The sequence below is a fragment of the Capra hircus genome, chromosome 5 (genome assembly GCF_001704415.2).
Source record: "Capra hircus breed San Clemente chromosome 5, ASM170441v1, whole genome shotgun sequence".
Lineage (NCBI taxonomy): Eukaryota > Metazoa > Chordata > Mammalia > Artiodactyla > Bovidae > Capra > Capra hircus.
This window is the reverse complement of record NC_030812.1, coordinates 40163897-40190987: the sequence shown is the minus strand read 5'-3', so window position 1 is coordinate 40190987 and position 27091 is coordinate 40163897. Positions and strand designations below refer to the sequence as shown.

At 37.5% G+C, this 27091-nt stretch overlaps 1 protein-coding gene across 2 annotated transcripts in view; it reads left to right on the top strand.

The window, feature by feature from the left end:
* The window catches only part of LRRK2 (leucine rich repeat kinase 2), a 213323-nt gene that overhangs the window by 36014 nt on the left and 150218 nt on the right, over nucleotides 1-27091 (top strand). For both annotated transcript variants that reach the window (XM_018047920.1, XM_018047919.1), the window contains 5 exons: nucleotides 4465-4594; nucleotides 7040-7164; nucleotides 12234-12346; nucleotides 25432-25576; nucleotides 25708-25847. In XM_018047920.1, coding sequence (XP_017903409.1) covers nucleotides 4465-4594; nucleotides 7040-7164; nucleotides 12234-12346; nucleotides 25432-25576; nucleotides 25708-25847 — 653 coding nt within the window. The remainder of the gene's footprint in view (nucleotides 1-4464; nucleotides 4595-7039; nucleotides 7165-12233; nucleotides 12347-25431; nucleotides 25577-25707; nucleotides 25848-27091) is intronic.

Here is a 27091-nt window from a genome sequence, read left to right as displayed (position 1 = left end):
TCTTTTCCTTTTTGGATCTCTGTATGAAAATGTTAGTATGCTGGATGTTGTCTGAGAGGTCTCACATTTTAAAATGTCTTTTCCTCTGTTTGTTCAGCTCGTGTGATTTTCACCACAGTGTTTTCTAGTTCACTGATCTATTCCTCTATATCATTTAATTTACTGTTGATTCTTTGTATATAGTTTTCATTTCAGTTTTTGTATCCTGTTTCAACTCTGTTCCATTCTTCTTTATATTTTCTAGCTTTTTGATAAACTCACTATATTCATCATTCTTCTCCTGAGTTTGTTGAGGATCTTTATGATTGTTACCTTGAGCTGATGTCTGGTAGATTGCTTATCTCCACTTGGCTTAGTTATTCTTCTGAGATTTTATCTTGTTCCTTCATTTGGAGCATATTCCTGTGTTGTCTCATTTTGCATAATTCTGTGTTTTTGTTTGTGTATTAAGTCAGATTGATTATGTTTCCTAATCTTGGAGGAGTGTCCTTATAGTACACTCCTTTCTGGTTAACAGAGCTGTATGATCTACTGGTGCCCTCTGCAGGGTCTGAGTGGGCCACTCAATGTTGTGGTGCTGATGTAGGTGGGGCCCATTTCTGGTGGGTTAGCTGCCTAGACCTCCTTGTATAGAGGCTGCTAATCATTGGTGCTCAAGACTGGGCATAGTATGGCTGGCTGCACAGTCTAGGGCTTTCTGGAACTGGTTCCATCCCACAGGTAAGTGGAGCTGTGTCTTGGCATGGCTGACTTAAGGTCTGGGAGGTTTGGGGCAGTTAACTGCAGACACAGGGTTTTGGAGCTGGAGTTAACATGCTGGTTGGTGGTGTAAGGTCCGTGGGTGACTGGCTGTGAGCCTGGGAGTCCCAGGGCCGCTGACTATGGGCCCTGGGCACTTTCAGTTCCGGTGCCTACCTGCCCGTGAGCACGGCTGATTCTTAGTGCTAGCTGGATAAATGTGGAACTCCGAAACGGCGCTTGCCAGTACTAGTGTCCTTGCGGTAAAATGTGCTACCTCAAATGGCTGTTAGCAGCATCTGCTGGAGACAGACTCTCCCAAGGGGCTCCCAGTTGCCTTCTGTCTCCCTGAGAGACTCTCCAAGATCAGCAAGTGGGTCTGATCCAGACTCTTCTAAACTTATTGTATGCTGGGTTCCCAAGTGTATAAGACTTTTCATGGGCTCTTCAAGAGTGAAGTTTCTGGTTCCTATAGCCCTCTTGCTCTCTCATTGTTCAAACCCTGCTGGATTTTAACGCTAGATGTTCTAGGGGCTCAAGCCCAGTACCTCCAGGTTCGAGAGATTAATGAGGTGCTTGGACCCCTTGATTCATAGGGAAAACTTTTGTAAATAACCTCTGTGATTATCCTCTTATTTATTGATTGCTTATCTGGTAGTGTGGGTGTTTACTATGTCACATTCCCCATCCTTCCTGTCATCTCATGTAGTTCCTTCTTTATATCTTTACTTGTGGAATATCTTTTTCAGATCATTTTCATAGATCTTTGCACTGTAAGTGTTTATAATTTTGGTGTGCTCATGGGAGGAAGTGAGTTCAGGGTCTTCCCTGAGAAGAATCTTCTGTGCAGTCTTGATCACTCCCTGGGCTGTTTCTTACTATGATGCCTCAGGATTGGTTACATTTGAAATTAACCTTGATTTCTTTGTTCAGACTCAATTATCTGGTCTTTCTGATTTCATACTTCTTTGTTCTTGGTTCCCTGCCATGTTAACTTTCCTCAGATCCCTTTGAATAGTCCTTGGAGTTCTGCCTTATGAGAATAGTAAGAACTTAAGCAGCTTATTCACCAGTCTCCATTGAAAGACACTTGGGAACATTGCATAGGAAGGGCTGAGTATAGTTTTATAGGAAAATAATTTGTTTGGTGGCCCACAAAACTGGGTTTTGTCATGGTGGTTCCCAGGTCAGGGTTCAAACATCTTGTGTGACATTTTACTCTTTAATTAATTAGTTAATAAAATTAGTATTTATTGAGCTTTAGACATCCGAGATAAATAGAAATCCCAGGTTCATGAACCTTATACTCTAGCGGGAAAGATAAGTAAAAAGGCTAATTGATATATATGATATGTGAACCTTGACTGTATCACAAAGAATGTGAAGCCAAAAAAAAAAATATGAAGCAAAGAAAGAGTATACATGTTAGTGTTCAGAGGTGACAAAATTATGACTAGGCAGTGAGGAAACAAGGTGACTATTGAAGTGAAGGCCTGAAGGAAGTTGCTTTTTGTTATTGGTCTTTTATAACAGATAATTTATTGCTTAAATGGTATAGAAGAGGTCATGAGTATGGTGTAGAGAGCTGGTAAATGAGATGTCTAAAATGTTCTGTAAACTCTAAAGTGACTCCATGCTGAAATTTTTTCTCCAAGGTGTGTATGATGAAATTTCTGTTCTTAATTTTCAAATCTCAAATTGAGTTAATGTCCAAGACAGTGATTGTTAAAGTGTGGTCTCTGGACCAGCAACATCCTTTGGAAACTTTTTAAAAATGTAAGTTCTAGGGCCCCATACGGACCCAGTGAATCATAAACTGTGTAGATGAAACTCAGCGATCTGTTTTAAAAAATCACTGAGAGAATTCTTGTGAACTCTGAAGTGTGGGAACTGCTGATCTAGAATAACTTCTACGATGTAAATTATTTCTTTAGTTAGAATTTAGCCATTTTAGGAGGAGCTATTAAAGCTTTTGATTTGACTGAGCAAAATAATCAAATTACTTTTTTTTAATTGATTAATTAAAAATCAGTAAAATTTTTTTGTTGGACTAGCATTTGTTTATACCAAGTTTTATGTGTACAACATTTTATTTCTACTTATGTATACACTGCAGTGTGCTCACTAACAAAAATTTAGTTTCCATTTATCACCATACTGTTCATCCCCTTTATACACTTCACCCCCCTCTACCCATTTCCCCTCTGGTAACTGCTACTCTGTTTTTGATTGGTTTATTCATTTATTTTGTTTTTTATATTCTACATGTGAGTGAAATCATACAGTCTATCTTTCATCAGCTGACTGATTTCGTTTAGCATAATACCATCAGGGTCCATCCATGTTGGTGCAAATGACAAGGTTTCATCTTTTTTCATGACTGAGTAGTATTGTACCATATATGTATGCTGTACCTTCTTTGTGCATTCATTGGCTAATGGGTACTTAGGTTGCTTCTGATTTGGATATTATAAATAATGCTATGAAGAACATAGGGGTACATATATCTCTTCAAATTAGTGGTATTTTCATGTTTTTTAAAATATAAATATCCAGAAGTGGGATACCTGGATCATATGGTAGTTCTGTTCATAGTTTTTTGAGGAATCTCTATACTGTTATCCATAGCAACTGTACCATTTTTCATTACCTTTTATCCACTTCCTCACCAACACTTGAATAACCAACTTCTTACCATATTTTGATGATTTTTTAGATTTTGAAAAAGTATGAGTTTCAGATTTTGTCAGTAATTTAGAATACATATATTACTTCTACCTATGAGTTTTGTCTGATCTTTTCTTTTATTCTCAATTTCAGATGCAAACTAATTTTTAAAAAAATACTATTTAAAGCTCTCTCAGTTTCATTCCTGCCACCTTCAGTGTTGAAATATAGTTTATAATGTTGGAATTGATATTTATATAGAGTTTTCAAGATAAATGGTATTTATATGGAAACTTTAAGATATTATGGAAACTTTCAAGACACTAGATTTGCATTTACTGAAGAAAGTTTATTATCAAGAGGAAAATTATTTCATAATCATTTTCCACACATAATGTGAGATCAATTGTAAAGCAACCTATGTGTGTCTTAAGCTTTGTTATTATTTTGTGAAAATATATAGTTATGTTTTATATGTTTTTTATTAGTGCTTTTTATAACTTTGTGTATCATAGCACAGATAGAAATGATGTTTGCATGGTCCACTGGAGTAAGTGGAGAAGGCTGAGGGCAACCCAGCCTGGTTTCAGCCTTACTTCCTCCATCCCTCAAGAGCTGATAGGATCTTCACTCATCTATAACTTACTCCCAGGTCATCAGTGAGCCTCTGCTCTACATCAATTGAGTGTTTTTGTGAAGTTGTTTTATAATTAGAATGAAATTTATTTTTCATTCTTATGTTGGAGGGCATTATGTAAAAATGTGTTTCTTCAAAAATATTCTTTTCACATGAATGGTAATCACATTCCCCTAGTTTTCTCTGTGAATGAAACTTTAATACTAAAACCTCAAGTGGTTAATAAATATGAAAAAATTGGAAATCGTATATATCTTAAAGAAAAAAATTAATGATATTTAAGTTGTTACTGAAATGTAAATTAATATATTGTTGTATACACATTCTGATGAACTTTGATTATCTTTAATAGTATGTGTCTTATTGCAAGGTTATGACAATGTCCTTTCATTTATTCAAGTAATGTTTAAAAAATCTTGTAGTTAATTTTAGAAAGATCCTGTTGTCAAAAGGAATATATCTGAATGTATTGGAGTTAATGCAGAAGCATATGCATTCTCCTGAAGTGGCTGAAAGTGGCTGTAAAATGCTAAATCATCTTTTTGAAGAAAGGTAAGAAATATTTATGAATTTATGTAGAATATATAATATTGGACCAGGTAGAATATCAATATTTTGAGCATAATTGTAAGAATAAAAAGAAAAACAGGGCATTTGAAGATGGAGACATTTTGCAACATAATCTCATGTCAGTAATGCATAGACTTATTTTATTTACATATAGAAATATGTTGAAAATTTGCTTTTGTGCTTTATGATTGGTATTGACTGTGTTTTGAAAAATGGTGCTTATATAGCACATAACCTTAAACAATTTTTAAAATTTTGTTATGTAGAAGATAGGATGTGGCTTCTAATTGTTGCTTTCTCACAACTAATATTTATCAATATTCATTCATTAGAATTAGCTTTGTCTTTTCTTCCTGCTCTCATTCCTTACTTGGGGAAGCATTTAACACTTTTAGTTCAAGCACAGAGATGTGAAGATTATATGTCTAGTTTGTAGCACAGAGAGACCGTATCATTTATCTGGGGATGGATAATGCAGGTTTGGGGTAGAATGACAAGTAGTGGTGGGGTGGGGAGGGAAGGGGAGTGGAATTTATCTAAAATTTGTTTAAAAGACTAAAACTGAATTAATACAGAGGGTTATCTCCTCCTGAAGGATGTGCTCAGCACATTTTTGTACTTTATTAGGTCAAAGAATGTGAGGTAACTTTGACATAGTCTAAATAAATTTCAAACAAAAAAAGAGCATTAGAAAACTGTCCTGTGTCAAATGGCACAGATGTTGCAGTAAAAACTGATCTTGAGTCCTGGTTTTCCCACTAGTTTGAGTCAACTATTTGATCTCTCAACTTCAGAATCCTCATTGGTGATGAGGAATAATAATAACAAATTCATAAGTTTTTAGCTTATAATGTAAAGATTAAATAAGTTTGAACAAAAGATTTAGGAAAATGACTGGTGCTGTTTTAAGCCCCCAATAAAATGTAACTGTTTTTGCTAACAGGTATTAAATATTAATAGGGCTTCCCTGTTGGCTCAGATGGTAAAAAATCTGCCTCCTAGGCAGGAGACCCAGGTTTGATCCCTGGATTGGGAAGTTCCTCTGGAGAAGGGAATGGCTACCTACTCCAGTATTCTTGCCTGGAGAGTTCCATGGACAGAGGAGCCTGGGGTCTCAGAGAGTCAGAAATGACTGAATGACTAACACTTTCACTTTCAAATATGACTAAGTGAAATGCATGTAGCAGGATAAACTGTATGTAACATGTTTACAGACTTAGAATGAACAGCATTACATTGTTTTTTAATGTAAAAATACATTGTTTTTAATGTAATATGTGTAATAATTTAAGTCCAGCTTATCTATTTATGTTTGTATATCATAACTTTAAACAATATCTCTCTTTTTAAATGTTGTTCTTGACATTTAAATGAAAAGTTTATGTTAAACTGTGATTGTTTATTGTCCTGTCAGTGTGTAAACCTTTATAAGGAGGGAAAAATACAGTGGAATAATGGACAGTTTAAGAGGTTGTAGATTCTGGGCAATTAATCCTTCTGGCTGTTTCCTCATATGTAAAATGCATAAATTTCCAGTACTGGGGATTCAGAGTTAACTATGACAATGTGTCTGCCCCTAAAAATCTCATTTTTAAGGAGATAATTACAATATAGTGTGATAATTCAGTGACAGGGATGTGTAAAATCATAGGGTATGGTGAATCAAGCTAGGGTGACCAAAGGAGAGAGGCTGCAAAGAGGGGATGTGTTTAAACTGGGACTTTAAGATGGTAAAGAGGGACTGTATGTCAGTAACCATAGACCCATGCAAAGTGAGGACCCAGATCTGATATGCAGAAGTTTTAGTCCATATGGTACTATGTAAAAGCAAGGGCTGCCTCTATTAAATTTGGTAGGACCTACTGACATCTACATTTATGTGTAGATTAACATACATTTGTATATGTTAAATAATAGCTAAAATGCCTTAGAGAAACCAAGACTTTAGTGCAGATAAAACTAATGAAGACTACCACACAGGAAGTCCAATGGTGTTAATCAGGAAAGGGCAGGTAGTTATGCTGTAAACAGCTCTCTGGACTTGGCGGTCAGAGTTTGCATTCCAGCCCTGGCTCTGTCATGTTCCAGTGAAAGGACCTTGATTAACCTCTACCAGCCTAAATTCTCTACCTAGAAAATGCAAATAATACCTTCTTTTCAGGGGTTGTTGCCAATGACCCTGTGCAGATCAAAAGGAGGTTGTTAGTTCTGGGAAACTAAGTAAAAGACTTCCCAATTTACTGTGAATTTAACTTCTTGAAGTCAAAGTTTAACCGAAAAAGAATTTAAATTGTGTTTGCTCATATTACTGAGTTCACATAGCCTTTTCTGATAAAATAGTTCTGTTTTCTTGTACTTGTTTCAAATTGGTCTTTGTATTGGAACCAGGTTGGACTTTTGATAAGCATTTCAATATTATATCTCCAGTAGCACTTCCCTGGATACAATGGCAGCAGTGGTCCCCAAAATAATAACAGTCATGAAAAGTCATGAGACGTCATTATCAGTGCAGCTGGAAGCACTTCGAGCTATGTTACATTTTATAGTTCCAGGTAAGTTACATAATTGATGGCGGGAAGAGCTGTCATTGTAAATGAATTTTTTGACTTTTCATGAAATATCAACTTTCTAGGCAAAAGTTAAAGGACTGGTTTCTGCCAACCAAATTTAAATCTTTGCACTAGCCCAAAAATAAAACTAGAGGGAAAATGTTTGCAGTTGATAGGTGAGTAAGGCTGAGCTGGTAAAAAGGCCAGGAGGGACATTTCAAGCAGAAAGAGAAAGAACACATGGTCTGGGATGAGTGGAGCATGGTGTTGAGGAGAGCAGTGCCTGGGGGTGAATGTGGCAGGATGGGCAGAGGCTGAGAGGGAGGGCCTTGAACAGAAGACAGCAGTTTGTGCTTTTTTTAATGCAAGTCAAATCAAAAATTTTATTAAAGGTGTTTGAAAGTTGCAGTGTCATAACTAAAGCTGCCATTTATAACAGCAGTAGTATGGTGTGGAGCATGATGGGCAGGGGAGAGCCTCCTGCAAGGAGACTAGGCTGGAGGCTAGATGGCCAGATGAGACACAGTGGAAGCCCAGCCAAGAAAGCAGGAGACGATGCGTTTGGGAGGTGATTAGGAGGCACCTGTGATGCGATTTTCTGACTGCTGAATATCAGGGATGTTATTATTATTTTGCTATGTGAGAGTTCTAGTACTTTTGAAGTTCATTTTTTTCATCCTTTTAAATGAAATCTTCCTAAACCTACCATTTTCTGTAGTCATATTGGTATTTATATTTCTGAGTATAAGAGTATAGAATTTTTCAAGGAAAGGGCTTTCTTTAGTCATTTTTTCTTTTAATCCCCTGGAAACTTGGACAAAAATTCAGTAAATTTTGAATTGAATCATGTCCCATTCAAATCGTCGAACAACTTTTGAGATATAATTTAACAGACATAATTTTGCTTGGATATTATTAAGAGTTTTTAAAAAATGTTATAGATTGTAAAAAGCAAACAAAATCCTTTTGATTATCTTTAAAGATGTTAACCTTATTCTTCTGAGAGTGGTTTTGAGTTTTAAAGATAACCAAAAGACATTCAGAATTGTCTGTTAATTAAATAATACTATTTTAGTTAAGAAGTAAGTTTTGAATATAGAATTTCTTTTATTCTTCTGAGATGATCCTGAAGTGACGTTGATATGTATGAAATGATGTATTTAAATGATAAATCATAGTTTTATAATGTTTTTAGGTATATTAAACAGGTATCCTTGAAAATGATATAAATTCATGGTGATACTTTATATATGAAAATATATATTAATAAACATACCTTATAAGCATGCAGTTCCAGTTCAGTCACTCAGTCATGTCTGACTTTGCGACCCCATGAATCACAGCACGCCAGGCCTCCCTGTCCATCAGCAACTCCCGGAGTTCACTCAAACTCATGTCCGTTGAGTCGGTGATGCCATCCAGCCATCTGTAGTCCCCTTCTCCTCCCGCCCCCAATCCCTCCAAGCATCAGGGTCTTTTCCGATGAGTCAACACTTTGCATGAGGTGGCCAAAGTATTGGAGTGTCAGCTTCAGCATCAGTCCTTCCAATGAACTCCCAGGACTGAACTCCTTTAGAATGGACTGGTTGGATCTCCTTGCAGTCCAAGGGACTCTCAAGAGTCTTCTCCAACACCACAGTTCAAAAGCATCAATTCTTTGGTGCTCAACTTTCTTCACAGTCCAACTCTCACATCCGTACATGACCACTGGAAAAACCATAGCCTTGACTAGATGGACCTTTGTTGGCAAAGTAATGTCTCTGCTTTTGAATATGCTATCTAGGTTGGTCATAACTTTCCTTCAAGGAGTAAGCGTCTTTTAATTTCATGGCTGCAGTCACCATCTGCAGTGATTTTGGAGCCCAAAAAAATAAAGTCTGACACTGTTTCCACTGTTTCCCCATCTATTTGCAATGAAGTGATGGGACCAGATGCTATGATCTTCGTTTTCTGAATATTGAGCTTTAAGCCAATTTTTTCACTCTCTTCTTTCACTTTCATCAAGAGGCTCTTTAGTTCCTCTTCACTTTCTACCATAAGGGTGGTGTCATCTGCATATCTGAGGTGACTGATATTTCTCCCGGCAATCTTGATTCCAGCTTGTGTTTCTTCCAGCCCAGTGTTTCTCATGATGTACTCTGCATAGAAGTTAAATAAGCAGGGTGACAATATACAGCCCTGATGTACTCCTTTTCCTATTTGGAACCAGTCTATTGTTCCATGTCCATTTCTAACTGTTGCTTTCCGACCTGCATATAGGTTTCTCAAGAGGCAGGTCAGGTGGTCTGGTATTCCCATTTCTTTCAGAATTTTCCACAGTTTATAGTGATCCACACAGGCAAAGGCTTTGGCATGGTCAATAAACTATGCTTATAAGGTCTATTTATGCTTTATTGACCTTACAAGCGTATCAATATATAAATATATTTCTCTAATAGGTAAAGGCTTAATCATCTACTTCACTCTGTGGTAACATACTGTATTACCATAGCACACCACACAAATAACCATATTCTATCAGGCTGTAATTATGCCATCCTATACCATCCTGTAGTTAGGGGTTGGGAATATATCCTGGAGGAGGACGTGACAATCCATTTTAGTCTTCTTGCCTGGAGAATCTCATGGACAGAGGAGCCTGGCGGGCTGTAGTCCATAGGGTCGCAGAGAGTTGGACATGACTGAAACAACTGAGCATATACCATCTGTAGCATATGATTCAGTATGTCAGGGAGTTACCATAATATCAATACCCCAGTAGTTTTAAGGTTGAATATGATTATGGTTTTGACATGTTAAGTTGAAGTAGGTACTTATAAGATGTTTAGATGTACATGGGTATAATTATTACCTAAACCATATTAAAACTATTAATTGTAGCAGATGTGCATATAGCAAATTTGTGTAATTTAGTATCTAATTCATGAGCACATATTGCATCTAGTATTATGTCACTTAAATTGCTTTCAATCTGGTACTGTTCACTTCCTCCTTTTTTATAACATAACTTATTAAAGTGATTGAGCCTGTGCTTTAAAAGAATAATACTGAAGACCTACTTATTTTAATAAATATCATTTGACTTGTTTTTTCTTGTCTTGTGTCAGTTCTAGAGGAAACAGTGCAAAATTCTTTAGGAAAGGACATATGCATATTGGGAAGTGTACAGAGGAAAGTGATTATGAATATAAAGCCAAACAGTAGGAGAAACTGAATTTGTTTACTTTGCAGAGGAGATACTTCAAGAGGTTATGAAACTATTAAAACTGATTCATTTATATTTAGTTAATAACAAATGTGTAAGGCATTATTCAAAGTATTTCATATAAAATTTTAAAATTCTCATAGCAACCCATCAGTCAGATTCTACCCCCTCTCCCCGCCCCCCACCATTTTATCAATGACGAAACTGAGACATAAGATACAGAGATTTTAAGGTCACAGCTTATATAATGGAAGGTTTTCACCCGAGGCAGCCTGAGTTAGGGGCTTTCCAGATGGTGCTAGTGTAAAGAACCCTCCTGCCGATGCAGGAGACTTAAGAGACGTGGGTTCGATCTCTGGGTCGGGAAGATCTCCTGGAGGAGGGCATGGCAACACACTCCAGTATTCTTGCCTCGAGAGTCCCATGGACAGTGGAGCCTGGCAGATTTCAGTCCTTGGGGTTCACAGAGAGTCGGACATGACTGAAGCAACTTAGCACCAGTACCAGCCTGAATCTGAATGGGTGCTTTCTAAAGACACATTTGTGCAACAAGTGGCTGTTGAACAGCTGTTATACCTAAAGAGCTGTGCTTGGAACTCTTGGTAATCTGGAGATGATTAGGCTACGGATCCCCTCTTCAAAAAGTTTTCAGTTCAAACAGTTTAAAGGACTATTATCTGGTAAGGAAATGATATCGATTCTGGATAGTAGAACCTCAAGTGATATGGCAAAGACCAGAGATGAAATTTTGGGAGCGTTCATTTGGTCTTAATGTAAGAAAGACAGTTAGTAAGACTCCTTACATTTGGCATGAAGCTTTTACATTTCAACAGGACTGCTTTTAATGGTTGCATCTCCTTGTGATATAATAGGCAGCTTTAGAAATTAATGTGGTCTTGGTCACTGAAAATGAGACACTAAGGGTTTAAGTGGCTTGTCCAAGGTCATACAGCTGTAGCGAATGTCAGGATCTATTTGAATAAATTTTAAAATGAGCACTGAATGTTCCAGGAGGGTGAAAATCATGCCTGTCAAATTCATTGTGGTATTCTTAGCATGCGGCAAAATCCTTTGCATGTATTGTGGGCATTCAAATTTTTGTTAAGTAAATGAAAACTTACATGCAGCCAACTTATAACTTTTATTACTGCAAATTACTGAAATGAAAGATTATGAGGTATTTATTAATAATCATTTCTATAGTCATAGATTTTAGAAACATTATTCACAATTATTTTACTTTCTTGCTCTATTATATGCTCTGTATATGTTCAATATTTTTTGACTTCCTGTTTTTCAACCATTTTGGGATAGTTCAGCTACAATATAGCTTAATAAAGTACGTTTTCTTTAAGTTACTTAATACTTTCATACAGCCTTAGAGGACTTTTGATAAAACTGCATGTTCATTACCGTCATAATGCTGAATTTTCCACTGTTCTTCCTGCTACTCTTTTATGTCTAGTTTTCATATCTGATGTTTTTATGTTAGAGTCCAAATAACTTTGAACTTTTTAAAAATCATCCACCATTACATAAAAATCTAGCTTCTTGTAATGAGTACAAGACTATTTGTTAATACACAAAAAAGAGATTGTTGGTTCCAGAAAATTGTTCCACCATGGTAGCTTCTTGCTACTTTAAATTCAGTAAACATCCACATGCAGTATATTTATTTTATATTCAGTGATGAACAATTTTAAAAAATTTCTTAAACTTTAGAGTTATTTCTTTGATAAAGAACCATGGGTTAGAAAAAGGTACAACATATGTATTGTTGGGTTAATTATAATCATTCCTAAGAAATGACATTCTATTCAGCCTAAATCTGTTATGAGAAAATGATTTGTATTTATTTTACATTTAGGCATCCCAGAAGAATACAGGGAAGATACTGAATATCAGCATAAGCTAAATATGATTGAAAAGCAGTGTTTCAGAAATGATATTCACAAATTGGTCCTGGGAGCTTTGAACAGGGTATGTATATTATAAGATTCTGCCTTTATACTCTTAACTAGAATATGAAATTTGGGGATGTATGGGGGCTATTATTAGCTTGTTTCCCATGTTCTGTTTACTATGATAGTAAGAAGTTATCTGTTTAGAAACATAAGATGAGAGTAGGGACGTAAGAAGGTGAAGAGATGTACCATTCCAGCTAAGAGAAGTGCACAATTACAGATTTTGACAGGCTCTTTTGATAAATCCATTTGAGTCAATTCAGTCAGAGAGAGAACTCTGGATGTTTACCTTAACCTCATGAGTGATGTCAGGAGCCATGGCTGCTGTTTCCTTTTTCTGTCCTCCTGGTCTTTCTTTTCTGGTCCCACGCTGCGAGATTCAGTCCATGAAGACACACAGGGAGGAACAGAGAAGTTTTTTTTTTTTTTCATTCCCTGTGCTTTTTTGTATTGTACTCTTTAGAGATAACCTATGAAATAGCTCAGTATTCATTGTTTCTTCCTAGTATTAGGCATTTACAAACACTGGGTTTCCCTGCTGGCTCAGCAGTAAAAAATCTGCCTGTGATGCAGGAGATGGAGGAGACGTGCGTTTGATCCCTGGGTTGGGAAGATTCCCTGGAGAAGGAAATGGTACCCCACTTGAGTGTTCTTGCTATGAAAATCCCGTGGACAGAGGAGCCTGGTGGGCTACTGTCTGTGAGGTTGCAAAGAGTTGGGCGTGACTTAGCAACTGAGCATGCACATAACTATGTACATTTGCAGTGATGTAGTATAATTAATAAATTAATAATCATACTAAGTCTGAAAAAAGAGAAGAGGAGAATTATGTTTACGTTGTACAATGCAAAAGGTATTGATGGAATTAAGATGGTTTGGAAGTTTAACATAAGATGAATTGGTTCTTTATAAAAGATATAAAGGTAAAGATGCAAAGATTAGGTTAATGTTTTTATGAAAGGAAAAGGTAGTCAAAGTAATTAATGGACATAATTCCTTCTGATATAGTATACTTTGAAAAATGTCATGAATTAAATAGAAGAGCCTGCAGAGAGACCTTCATTCATTTAAAACTGAACTTTATAATGTAATTATCTGATATATTTGAGTCATTTGTACTCAGACTTTAATATGATTCTTGGATATAGCTTTGGGTTGAGTTTAATTCTAGAAATACTTGGTGAAAATAAGAATGTGGAAGGAACTACGTTAGGCGCTGGGAAGACAGAAATGAATATGCTTGGTTTCCTTCTGTAATGGAGCTCGTAATCTGGCTGGGGACGTAACAGCCATGCATGAAACATAAAGCAACACTAAGATGTTCGGTGTTAGCACTTATGAGCTGCGCTAGTTTTATGAACAGTTCTTTAGATATGGTAAGTTATGTCTGACTCTTGGGACCCCATGGACTGTAGCCTACCAGGCTCCTCTGTCTATGGGACTTGCCAGGTAGGAATACACGAGTGGGTTGCCATTTCCTTCTCCAGGGGATCTTCCCAACCCAGGGACTGAACCCGGGTCTCCTGCATTGCAGGCAGACTCCACCAACTGAGCTGACAGAGAAGCTCAGTACTAGAGGAAAGAATAGTTAGTTTTATTCGTGATGTGTGTTGGTGAAAAGCAAGTGGTACCAGAAAAGCCTTTTGGTAACTTTGATTCTGGTTATGTCATCTTTCCTAACATCATTGAATACAGGTATGGTAGGGTGGAAGGAGTTGCCAGTCAAGGGAGAAGTATTGTACTTACTGCCATCAGTACTGTGATGCCAATAAATCACCGTGCTCCTAGGTCTTCCTTTCTTTTGCTATATAATCCCAGGAGAAGTGGTTGAGAACCTCCCTGTTGTTGTTTAGTCACTGAGTTGTGTCCAACTCTTTGTGACCCTATGTATTATAGCCCACTAGACTACTCTTTCCTTGGGATTCTCCAGGCAAAAATACTGGAGTGGGTTGCCACTTCCTTCTCCAGGGGATCTTCTTAACCCAGGGATCAAACCAGGGTCTCCTGGATTGCAGGTGGATTCTCTACTGCTGTGAGTCACCAGGGAAACCTGAGAACCTCCCTACCCCTTTCTTTTCCATGCCACGCCTGGGTAATGACACAGCATCTCACTAAAAAGTGACTGCCATTTGTGGGCAAGGAATTAAGGTCATGGGAAGCAGAAGTGGTACTGTTTTATTTTAAAAAATCTCCCCTGTGTCATTCCCCTAATTCTTTTCCATGGTTGAGAAAAAAAAATGCTCTAAAAGATGAATGTATTTTTTTTTTCTTTAGTTCTAAAATACCATAATTGCTTGTGTCACTCTGAATAAATGTTACAAGGCATCAGAGATTTTGGATCCAAATACTGTTGATGAAGTAAAATGAATTGCCATTAAAAATAAGCCTTTTCTTGGATAGCAAACTTCCAAATAAGGTAGAATCTTTGATTCAACTAAGATTTACAATGCAAAAATTATTAAAAGTATTTTTTTAAAGTGAATCAATGTCTGGAGGTGTACATAAATCCAGTAACATTCAGACTGAAGTTAAATCTGTCTGGAATATTAACATTACATTTATGCTTGATCCTTTCAGCTTTTTCTACACATGAAAACGTTCAGTAATCTGTTCCAGAGACATCTATTTACCCAGTATTGTCTCTGGAGAACACAGTGGAAAATAGAGCTCTCAGCATTTTGGTCACATCTGTGCTTTGTGTGCAGAGGCACTGCCGCTGTCTTCAGTCAGGAAGCTTAAGAAGTCAGCCAGTCTTCTCATTAAATGCACACAAACCAAAGAGCTTCTCGAAAACCTTAAAGCAAAATGTACTCAGTTTAAATACTGAAGATACATATGTCAATTGTGATTAATATATAGTGAAAGCAAGAGCTGATTTGTGAAAGCAACAGCAATAACAAAAACAAAGAGAAATTACATAGCACTTCCCTGGTGGCTCAGACTGTAAAGCGTCTGCCTGCAATGTGGGAGACCTGGGTTCAATCCCTTGGTCAGGAAGATCTCCTGGAGAAAGAAATGGCAACCCACTCCACTATTCTTGCCCCCTCCCCCAAAAAGGGGGCTCAAAGAAATATTGAGCTTCCCTTGTGGCTCAGCTGGAAAAGAATCTGCCTGCAATGCAGGAGACCTGGGTTCGACCCCTGGGTTGGGAAGATCCCCTGCAGAAGGGAAAGGCTACCCACTCCAGTAGTCTTGCCTGGAGAGTTCCATGGACTGTGCAGTCATTGGGGTCACAAAGAGTCGGACACAACGGAACGACTTTCACTTTCACTTTGGGCCTCCCTGGTGGCTCAGAGGGTAAAGCGTCTGCTTGCAATGCAGGAGACCCAGGTTTGATCCCTGGGCTGGGAAGATCCCTTGGAGAAGGAAATGGCAACCCACTCCAATACTCTTGCCTGGAGAATCCCAGGGACAGAGAAGCCTGGTGGGCTACAGTCCACCGAGTTGCAAAGAGTTGGACATGACTGAGTGATGTCACTTTCACTTCTAAGGTAAATAAAAATTTATAGAACTACTCCAAAGAAGACTCCGAAACTCAACTGGGAGTACAAAGGAACAGTTAAACATAGGAAAATATATACCTTCTGTTTTGATAATTTTTAAAAGGTGAAAATTTATCTGCATTTATGAATCCTTATAAAAATAACAGTGGTATTTTCTGGAACTAGGTAAGCTAATGTAAAATTTTGAGAAAATTTATTAGATAATTACATGAATAATCAAGATAATTTGGAAAAAGAAGATAATTAATATGGGCTAACTCTAGTATTAATAGATTATCAAATGTATTATAAAACCTTAGTGACTATACTGGTGTGACATTGGCACTAGCGATAGATCAGTATCACATAATGGTGATTTAGGAGATAGACTCAAATGCTCATGTTCAACTCGTGTATGATTTCCCAACCACCACAAGGGAAAATTGCTTGTGGAAGATTGCTCAGTAACTTGTATTGAAGCAGCTAATTCTCTGGCCATCTGGAGAAAGCAAAGGAAGCTGCGTATTTACATTACTCATTTAAAGAATCAAATCTCACGTGAATGAGATTTAAAAGTAAAAATGAATCTGGCATAGATTCTCAATCAGGGAAGAATACTGGAGTGGGTAACCGTTCCCTTCTCCAGGGAATCTTCCCGACCCAGAGCTCAAACCTGGATCTCCCACATTGCAGGCAGATTCTTTACTGTCTGAGCTGCCAAGGAAGCCCACAATCATTATTAAAGAAATGTAAATTAAAAACAAAACAAAACAAAAACCTTGTTGAAGGAAATTTAATAATACTCATCTGCATTAAAATGGACATGTTTTCTGACCAGCTATTCCACTCTAAGAATTTATAATATAGATGCATGTGTACATGTGGTCAAAGTTTTTTAACAAGAATATTTATTGTGGCATTATTTGTAGTAAGAAGAATGTGGCAGCAAACTAAATGCTTACATGGTAATCATTAGTGCTGTCTGCCCCCTTCTGGTGATTCTGGGATTGTATTTACTGGTGCTTTTGTAGTTGGATTGAATCATGTAATGATTTTGGCCAAAGAGTTGTAAGTAGAGGTTTCATTTGTGATTTCTGGACCAAGCATTAACTGCTGGTGAGGCATCTTATAGAACACTCTCAGGCACTGTGATCTGTGATATTTGAGATGGTGGTTGCCCAGGTAGCACAGCTCCCAGAGTGGTTGTGCTGAGCAGAGGCCCCCTCCTGATCTGTAACACATATGAGACATGAATACAAATTGAACCTTTTCTTTTTCCAGTTGATGTAATTTTGAGGTTGTTACTATAGGTTAATTTAGTCTGTCCTGACAATGCAATCCTTATCAATAGATCCTAAGAAAATAAATTATAATATTTTGAAACTGTGTAGTTCTTTGTAGGAATTAAAAACAACTTGGTGAGATTCCTAATGTGTTGCCAAGGAATTATGTACAGTTTTCCATGAATATGACAAATATATTGCCCAGGTATTCATTTTTTTCCTTCACATATATTAGCACATTATACATACTTTTGGTGAAACTAGTATATTTTCACTTCTCTATGTCTTCTCTCTTCCCTTTATCACTCAGTTAAAGCAGATTATATGGTCTTTAGTTTTATATCTTTAAGTGTATAACGTATTCTAATGTGTGTGGCCCCTGGAATCAGGATATCTGTATTTGAATCTGGCTTCACCATCTACAGACTAATGTATTCTGAACAAGTTTTTTAAAGCCTCTGTTACATTATCTATAATATGGAGGTAATAAATGGCTTTTCACTTAGGGTTATTATGAAGAATTTTATTATATAATTCATGCTGTGTACTCTATGCAATGCCTGGCACATGGTATACAGTCAGCAAATGTTAGTTAATATTATTACTGTTAGATTTAAAACTATCTTTTGACTTGTGGCTATAAAAGATGAGAAGATTGAAGTATTCACACCGTCTTCCTATTTTTACCTATTTTCTAACCAACTTTTGTTAAATGAATTAATTCTACGTTGACAAGTTTTAAAATATTTATATTCAATTCTATAACCATACTTAATTAGTTGAAAAGTTTTCATCTTCTTCCTACAGTCACGTGGATTCAGTGTTCATTGCAAGTTGCTACAGTTCTTCCATTTATTTTTTAGTTGTCTATTTCTTTTTTAAAAAAATTCATTTCCTGAACGTTTTGTTGTTGTCTTTATATTTGGACTCTTGAAAAAACAGTTTGGTTGATTGCAAAGTATTGGGGTTTTGTTTTGTTTTCTTTGAAAACCTTTTAGGCGTTTCACTGTTTTATAGTACAGAATGTTTTAGTGGAACAGTCTGAGACCAATTTAATTCTTTTCTCATTTTTAAATGGTTTGGTATTTTTAACTGGATGCCCAAAGGATTCATTTTCTTGGAATCTACTTTATTAGGATATATCTCACTGTTAGTCCTGGACTATGGTATCTTCTTTTTAGCCGTACATTAATGTTTTTTCTGGAAAGTTTTTCTGAGTTGCAGTTTGACTTGGCTGACAGTTTGGAAAGAGACTGGTGTGGGCATTTTCCCCTTGAGTTGGCTAGCTGACTCACTCAAGAAAATATTTTGATTGTTTTTGTAGTCTTTGAAAAAACTTGGAAAATTGTGAAGCATAGTAAACAGGATGTTTCTAACTAATATTTGTAGATGTCCAACACTGGTACTTTCAAAAATTTCATGTGGACAACACTTGCTAGTAAATTAATTTCAATCCCCATTTGAATAACAGTGTAATGAATCACTATTTTCAAGATAGAACATTGAGTAAGTGAATGTCCATTATAGGCTTGTGAATATCATATATACATATATACATAATGATATTTACTCTTCAAATTTATGAAACTGTCAAAATCAGATATCACTATTTAAAATCATCAAAAAGTTTATTTGATCTCCATCACATATGATACTGTGATACTCTGCATTCTCTTTCTACATAGACAAATCATGGATTTCCTGTTGCCAGTAATCAGGTGTATCATCAAACTGCAAGTGAAATAGAGATTAGGGAAGCTCAAGATAGCAGAAGTAATAGTTGAGTAGAAACTTGTTAGAGGTGATGGTATTAAGCACAAGAACAGGTACTTTATAAATATAAGTGAAAGTGAAAGTGTTAGTCGCTCAGTTGTGTCTGACTCTTTGCAACCTCATGGACTCGTGTAGCCCACCTGTCCGTGGGATTTCCTAGGCAAGAATTCTGTAGTAGGCTGCCATTTCCTTCTTTCTCCAGGGGATCTTCCCAACCCTGGGGTGGAACCTAGGTCTCTCACACTGCAGGCTGATTCTTTACTATCTGAGCCATCAGATACCAATTTGACTTGATTTCAGCATAAAAATAAGCCTATGGGTGCATTTTGAGGTTAAAGGCAGGGTCAGCTACATAACCCAGTACAAGATGAAAATGCAGCACCTTGTGTTTAAAATTATTAAGAATTTCAAGGTGGTGGCTACAGAGTATTAAACCAGGTCTGGGGCCCTTCTGAACACAGGGACCTGTGCTACTGCACATGTGTGTACGCCTCAAGCTGGCCTCCCTCAGTTCAGTTCAGTTCAGTTCAGTCGCTCAGTCGTGTCTGACTCTTTGCCACCCCATGAATCGCAGCGCGCCAGGCCTCCCTGTCCATCACCATTTCCCAGAGTTCACTCAGACTCACGTCCATCGAGTTGGTGATGCCATCCAGCCATCTCATCCTCTGTTGTCCCCTTCTCCTCCTGCCCCCAATCCCTCCCAGCATCAGAGTCTTTTCCAATGAGTCAACTCTTCGCATGAGGTGGCCAAAGTACTGCAGTTTCAGCTTTAGCATCATTCCTTCCAAAGAAATCCCAGGGCTGATCTCCTTCAGAATGGACTGGTTGGATCTCCTTGCAGTCCAAGGGACCCTCAAGAGTCTTCTCTAACACCACAGTTCAAAAGCATCAATTCTTCGGCCCTCAGCCTTCTTCACAGTCCAACTCTCACATCCATACATGACTACTGGAAAAACCATAGCCTTGACTAGACAGACCTTGGTTGGCAAAGTAATGTTTCTGCTTTTGAATATGCTGTCTAGGTTGATCATAGCTTTCCTTCCAAGGAGTAAGCGTCTTTTAATTTCATGGCTGCAGTCACCATCTGCAGTGATTTTGAGCCCCCAAAAATAAAGTCTGACACTGTTTCCACTGTTTCCCCATCTATTTGCCATGAAGTGATGGGACCTGATGCCATGATCTTCGTTTTCTGAATGTTGAGCTTTAAGCCAACTTTTTCACTCTCCTCTTTCACTTTCATCAAGAGGCTTTTTAGTTCCTCTTCACTTTCTGCCATAAGGGTGGTGTCATCTGCATATCTGAGGTGACTGATATTTCTCCCAGCAATCTTGATTCCAGCTTGTGTTTCTTCCAGCCCAGTGTTTCTCATGATGTACTCTGCATAGAAGTTAAATAAGCAGGGTGACAATATACAGCCTTGATGTACTCCTTTTCCTATTTGGAACCAGTCTATTGTTCCATGTCCATTTCTAACTGTTGCTTCCTGTCCTGCATACAGATTTCTCAAGAGGCAGGTCAAGTGGTCTGGTATTCCCATCTCTTTCAGAATTTTCCACAGTTTATAGTAATCCGCACAGTCAAAGGCCTTGGCATAGTCAATAAAGCAGAAATAGATGTTTTTCTGGAACTCTCTTGCTTTTTCGATGATCCAGTGGATGTTGGCAATTTGATCTCTGGTTCCTCTGCCTTTTCTAAAACCAGCTTCAACATCAGGAAGTTCACGGTTCACGTATTGCTAAAGCCTGGCTTGAAATGGTGGTACTGTTAATTAAAACATAAAGTTCAAAATGGCAGTCTGAGTTTTCTTCGCTTTCTTTGAGAAGATAATAAACTTTTAACTTTGAACATCTAAGTTCAAGATACTAGTGTCAAACAAAGAGAAATATGAACTTAGAACTTAAGAGAATTTAAGTTTATGCTTTGAGTTATCTACTCAAAGGTTTCTGTGTCTCAATTTTTTTCACCAATAACACCAGGATAATAATTATGTGTCTGCATCATATGGTGAGTGTGAAGATTAAATGAGTTAATACATATGAAGTGCTGAAAAGAATGTCTGGAACATAGCAAATGCTCCTTAGGTTTTGGTTATCCTTGTGGTTGTTGCTATTGTTGTTATGGTGGCCTGAAGCCATGATGGTATATGAATTGCATCCATGAACAGAGAGTTTTAAGTAAAGTTCTTTGGACAAAGTTTGGAGTTGAAAGAAGTGATTGTGAATGAGATAGATAAATAAATAGTTTTAAAGTTTGAGAATAAGTAGGGAGATTACTGTGTCATGGAAATCAAGGGAGGAAAGAGCAGCAATTCAGTTGTTAAAGAACTTTTTTCTTTGAATGGTTTTAATTTGGAGTGGTTAGGACAGAAGCCTGATTATTAAGAGGTGGGAAGAATGTAGAGGAAGTGGGTTTAGACTTTTCTATTAATACGTTTAGAAATGAGAGAGGAGTGGTAGCTTGATAGAATGAAAGATCAATTTAGGGATATTCTCTCCCAGTGAGAAGTCTTTCACTTCTGAGAAGACTGTTCGTTCCTTCCAAGGCCTGAACTATGCCGTCACTCAGTGTTTACTGCATGGATGGTGATTTATCTCATTTCACCCTCATAACAACACTGCATTATTAGAATCATTTTCGAGGTGAGGAAACCTGGGCAAACACTGAGCCGTCCCTCCAGCTTCACTTTGTACCACTTTGAATTTCTTTATGTTCTTGAATAATACTTCTGACTAAATACCACTTCTCAGTAAATGTTATTTCATTCATTTTTAATGGCCCAGAGATTCATGGAACTCTTTAAGTGATGAGACAGTTTAAAGCCAAATTTAATTGGCTCCAAGCTGATATCCTTTTACTACTCAAGGAATTGGTAAGATGGAAATAATGGTGGGGAAAACTGCTAAGGGAGACAAAGATATGAGTGTCTTGTTGAAATGATAGATGAAATGATATCTGAGCTGAGCAGTTCAGTGTTGGAGGAGGACAATACAAGATGAGAAAATGATGCTTCTGTCCATAACCTATATAAAGAAAGACGCAAATACAAAACACCTGAGAGGTATTGAGGGACTAGATTGGGAAATGAATGAAAATCTGTTCAGTGACAATAGGGGGAAGTAAAACATGTTGGAAGGCAGTAGGTTTTTGTTGAAGAGGCTACATCAGAATTTGAGGTCTGACTGGAAGCTATTTCAGCTCTATAGTGAAGGTGTTATTTAGTGGCTAAGTGGCTTCTGACTCTTTTTGACCCAGTGGACAGAAGAGTTCTTTGTCCTTTGCTATCTCCCGAAGTTTGCTCAAACTCATGTCCATTGAGTCAGTGATGCTATACAACCATCACATCCTGTCACCCCCCTTCTCTTCCTGCTGTCTATCTTTCCCAGTATCAGGGTCTTTTCCAGTGAGTCAGTTATTTACATCAGGTGGCCAAAGGATTGGAGCTTCAGCTTCAGCCATCTGTCCTTCAGGGTTGATTGCCTTTGGGAATTGACTGGTTTGGTCTCCTTGCTGTCCAAGGGACTCTCAAGAGTCTTCTCCAGCACCACAGTTAGAAAGCATCAATTCTACAGCACTCAGCCTTCTTTATGTTCCAAGTCTCACATCCATACCAGACTACTGGCAAAACTATAGCTTTGACTATATGGACCTTTGTCAGTGATGTGATGTCTCTGCTTTTTAATAAACTGAAGAGGTTTATCATAGGTTTCCTTCCAAGGAGCAAGTATCTCTTAATTTTATGGCTGCAGTCACGGTCCACAGTGATTTTGGATCCAAGAAAATAAAATCTATCTCTGTTTCCACTTTTTCTTTTCTATTTGCCATGAAGTAATGGGACTAGCATCAGTCATTTCAGTGAACACCCAGGACTCATCTCCTTTAGGATGGACTGGCTGGACCTCCTTTCAGTCCAAGGGACTCTGAAGAGTCTTCTCCAACATCACAGTTCAAAAGCATCAATTCTTCGGCGCTCAGCTTTCTTCACAGTCCAACTCTCACATCCATACATGACTACTGGAAAAACCATAGCCTTGACTAGACAGACCTTTGTTGGCAAAGTAATGTCTCTGCTTTTGAATATGCTATCTATGTTGGTCATAACTTTCCTTTCAAGGAGTAAGCACCTTTTAATTTCATGGCTGCAATCACCATCTGCAGTGATTTTGTACCCCTCAAAATAAAGTCTGACACCATTTCCCCCTCTATTTCCCATGAGAGTCAGACTGTGAAGAAAGCTGAGCGCTGAAGAATCGATGCTTTTGAACTGTGGTGTTGGAGGACTCTTGAAAGTCCCTTGGACTGCAAGGAGGTCCAACCAGTTCATCCTAAAGGAGATGAGTCCTGGGTGTTCACTGAAAGGACTGATGCTAAAGCTGAAACTCCAATACTTTGGCCACCTCATGAGAGTTGACTCATTGGAAAAGACCCTGATGCTGGGAGGGATTGTGGGCGGGAGAAGAAGGGGACAGCAGAGGATGAGATGGCTGGATAGCATCACCGACTCAGTGGACATGAGTTTGAGAGAACTCTGGGAATTGGTGATGGACAGGGAGGCCTGGGGTGCTGCGATTCATGGGGTCGCAAAGAGTCGGACACGACTGAGTGACTGAACTGAACTGAATGGGACTAGATGCCATGATCTTAATTTTTTGAATGTTGAGTTTCAAGCCACCTTTTTCACTCTCCTATTTTACCCTCATCAAGAGGCTGTTGAGTTCCTCTTCACTCTCTGCCATTAGAGTGGTATCATCTGCATATCTGAGGCTGTTGATATTTCTGCTGACAATCTTGATTCCAGCTTGGGATTCATCCAGCCTGACATTTCACATAATGTACTCTGCGTAGAAGTTAAATAAACAGAGTGACAATATACAGCCTTGTCTTACTCTTTTCCCAATTTTGAACAAGTCAGTTGTTTCATGTCCAGTTCCGGCTGTTTACTGCTTGACCCATGTATAGATTTGTCAGGAGACAGCTAAGGTGGTCTGGTATTTCCATCTCTTTAAGAATTTTCCACAATTTTTTTTGATCCACGCAGTCAAAGGCTTTAGCATAGTCAGTGAAGATGAAGTAGGTGTTTTTCTGGAATTCTCTTGCTTTTATCAGGATCCAGCACATGTTGGCAATTTGATCTCTGGTTCCTCTGTCTCTTTGAAGCCCAGCTTGTACATCTGGAAATTCTTGGTTCACATACTGCCTAAACCTAGCTTGAAGGATTTTGAGTATAACCTTGCTAGCATATGAAATGAGTACAGTTGTACAGTAGTTTGAACATTCTTTGGCATTGTCCTTCTTTGGGATTGGTATGAAAACTGAACTTTTCCAGTCCCATAGCCACTGATGAGTTTTCCAAATTTGCTGACATATTGAGTTTAGCACTTTAAAGCATCATCTTTTAGGATTTTGAATCTCTCAGCTGGAATTCCATCACTTCCACTAACTTTGCTTGTAGTAATGCTTCCTAAGGCCCGCTTGACTTCACACTCTAGGATGTCTGGCTCTAGGTGAGTGACCACCTAGAACATCATGAAGAGCACCATGGAAAAACAGAGTGTAAGAGTTAGGTAAATGTCACAGACATTGAAAGAGAGGAGGTGTGACTGTGATTGTCACATGATTGGAAAGTGTGTTGTTGATTGTTTTCTTCTTAGTCAATGAGAAGGATGGCCTCGGAAAAGTAGTGGCTTCTATTAGAATAACTGTCCAATAATATCAAATTCTGGAAGAATTGAATTTAAAAGGTTGGAAGAGATTAAGATTCTTGAAACATTTATATTAAAGTACTAGCCCTGACTGCGCCGTGCTTTGTTGCTCAGTCATGTCCGCCTCTTTGTGACCCTATGGACTGTAGCCCATCCAGCTCCTCTGTCCATCGGGATTCTCCAGGCAATAATACTGGAGTGGCTTGCCATGCCCTCCTCCAGGGAATCTTCCTGACCCAGGCATCGAACCTAGGTTTCCTGCATTGCAGGCAGATTCTTTACTGTTTGAGCCACCAGGGAAGTTCTAATCCTGACAATTTTTAGCTATGTGACTTGAGCTCTTTTTCCTGCATCATTAAAGTTGGTGAACCTATTGTATGAAACTTGATGGGGAATAAATGAAGTATAGCATGTAAACATATAAAGAGTAAATTCTCAGTTAGTATTTTCTATGATGAGGGACAGCATTGCATTTTTATGGTTCAGAGTTTAGGTTGTGACGGCAAATGTCTTTGACTTGGTATCTTCTCAGCAGTGTACAGTCTCCATTCAATGCACTCATCTTTTAATAGGAATCATGTTGGTATATATTTAATAAGGATGCTCTGAAAAGAAAACCGTGTGAAATTATTTAGTACAGTGCCTGGTGAAGAAGAGGTACTTAATAAGTGCAAAAAATGTTAACTCTTATTCTTAATAATAAATAAAAGTAATTAGTGATACAAGGCAGAATCAAGAATGGTAATTTTATTTGGACTCCTTAGTTTATGTTTCATCAGCCTATAATCTGACTTTAACTAAGGTAAGTATTGGAATTCATTTTTTAACACAGCAAATTTTCTTAATTATCCTTTTGACTTTTAGTTCATTGGAAATCCTGGGATTCAGAAGTGTGGATTAAAAGTAATATCATCTATAATACATTTTCCTGATGCATTAGAGGTATTATCCCTGGAAGGTGCTATTGATTCGGTGCTTCATACACTGCAGATGTATCCAGATGACCAAGGTTGGTACAACTGAAGTCAGGATTTAGATTTTTATAGGCCTTTAGCTATTAGTTGAACATGTTTAAATTTTTTCTTCTGTTTTGAGATTTAAAACAGTACATTTTATTTTTTTTTTCTTTTATTTTTCTAGAAATTCAGTGTCTGGGTTTAAGTCTTATAGGATGTTTGATTACAAAGAAGAATTTATGCATGGGAACTGGGCATCTGCTGGCAAAAATTCTGATTTCCACCCTACAACGATTTAAGGATATTGGTGAAGTACAGATAAAAGTATGTGCTTTATCTTGAAGGGAATCGAGATCTTGTACAGATTTCTTTTTCAGAGCAGCTGATGTAACTCCTACTTAGCATTAATGAGTATTTTCTAGTTAATTGAAAGCCATTTATCATTTCATAGTATTTTTATTATAGTAGATGAAGAGAATTGGGTTGAATTTCAAAATATCATTATGTTTCATTACTAAATCTCTCAAATTAGTACGTTTGTCTTTTCTGTGAAAAAGCAGAGCATGTGCTAAAGAAATTTCAGCTAGGTGATCTTTATTATCTTTGTTGTTTTTCAGTTGCTCAGTCATGTCCAACTCTTTGTGACCCCATGGACTTGGACTGAAGCACACCAGGCTTCCCAGTCCCTCACTATCTCTTGGAGTTTGCCCAAACTCATATCCATTGAGTCAGTGGATCCAGCTCATCCTCTGTCATCCCCTTCTCCTCCTGCCCTCAATCTTTCCCAACATCAGGGTCTTTTCCAATGAGTCAGCTCTTTGCATCAAGTGGTTAAAGTATTGGAGCTTCAGCTTCAGTGTCAGTCCTTCCAGTGAATATTCAGGGTTGATTTCCTTTAGTATTGACTGGCTTGATCCCCTTCTTGTCCAAGGGACTTTTATTTGCTTAGATTTTAGATAAATAAAAGTTACAATTATTATGAAGTTTGTCATTCTCTTTGTTTTATTTGAGATGCTTACTTAGTAATTTTTCCCCTTAATTTTGTTCTTCCAGTGAAACAATATTTTAAATGTTCTTCATTAAGCAAAATTTAAAATGCAATCTATATTAGCTGTCTATGAAGAATCCAAGATATTGGTTTAGGATTAATTCAGGGAAGATGAAGTAAATTGTTTCAGAGTACTTTTATTTTAATGTTAACAAAACAAGTTTTTTTTTTTTTTTAAAGAATTTCTACCTTGGTTGTAGTGTTTTTGGTAATGAAGTTTACAACTTTCATAAACCATACTCAGCAAATATTTTCAAAAATGGCAGCATAGGCCAGAAGTGAAAATGTCTAAGCTCTGATCTTTGCACAAATATTATTAGTAAATGGGGAAATGCATGTAAGATTTTAAATTATAAAGTGCTGAACATATAGCATTTCTAGATTAGAACCAACAATGGGTTTTATATATCTTCTTTCTGTAATGTGCCTGAACCTAGGTTGACTAAAGCCAAGACAGAATTGATTATAAGTAATCTGAGGTAAATTATTTTGTGCAGGTATGAAGCTCTCCCTCAGTATT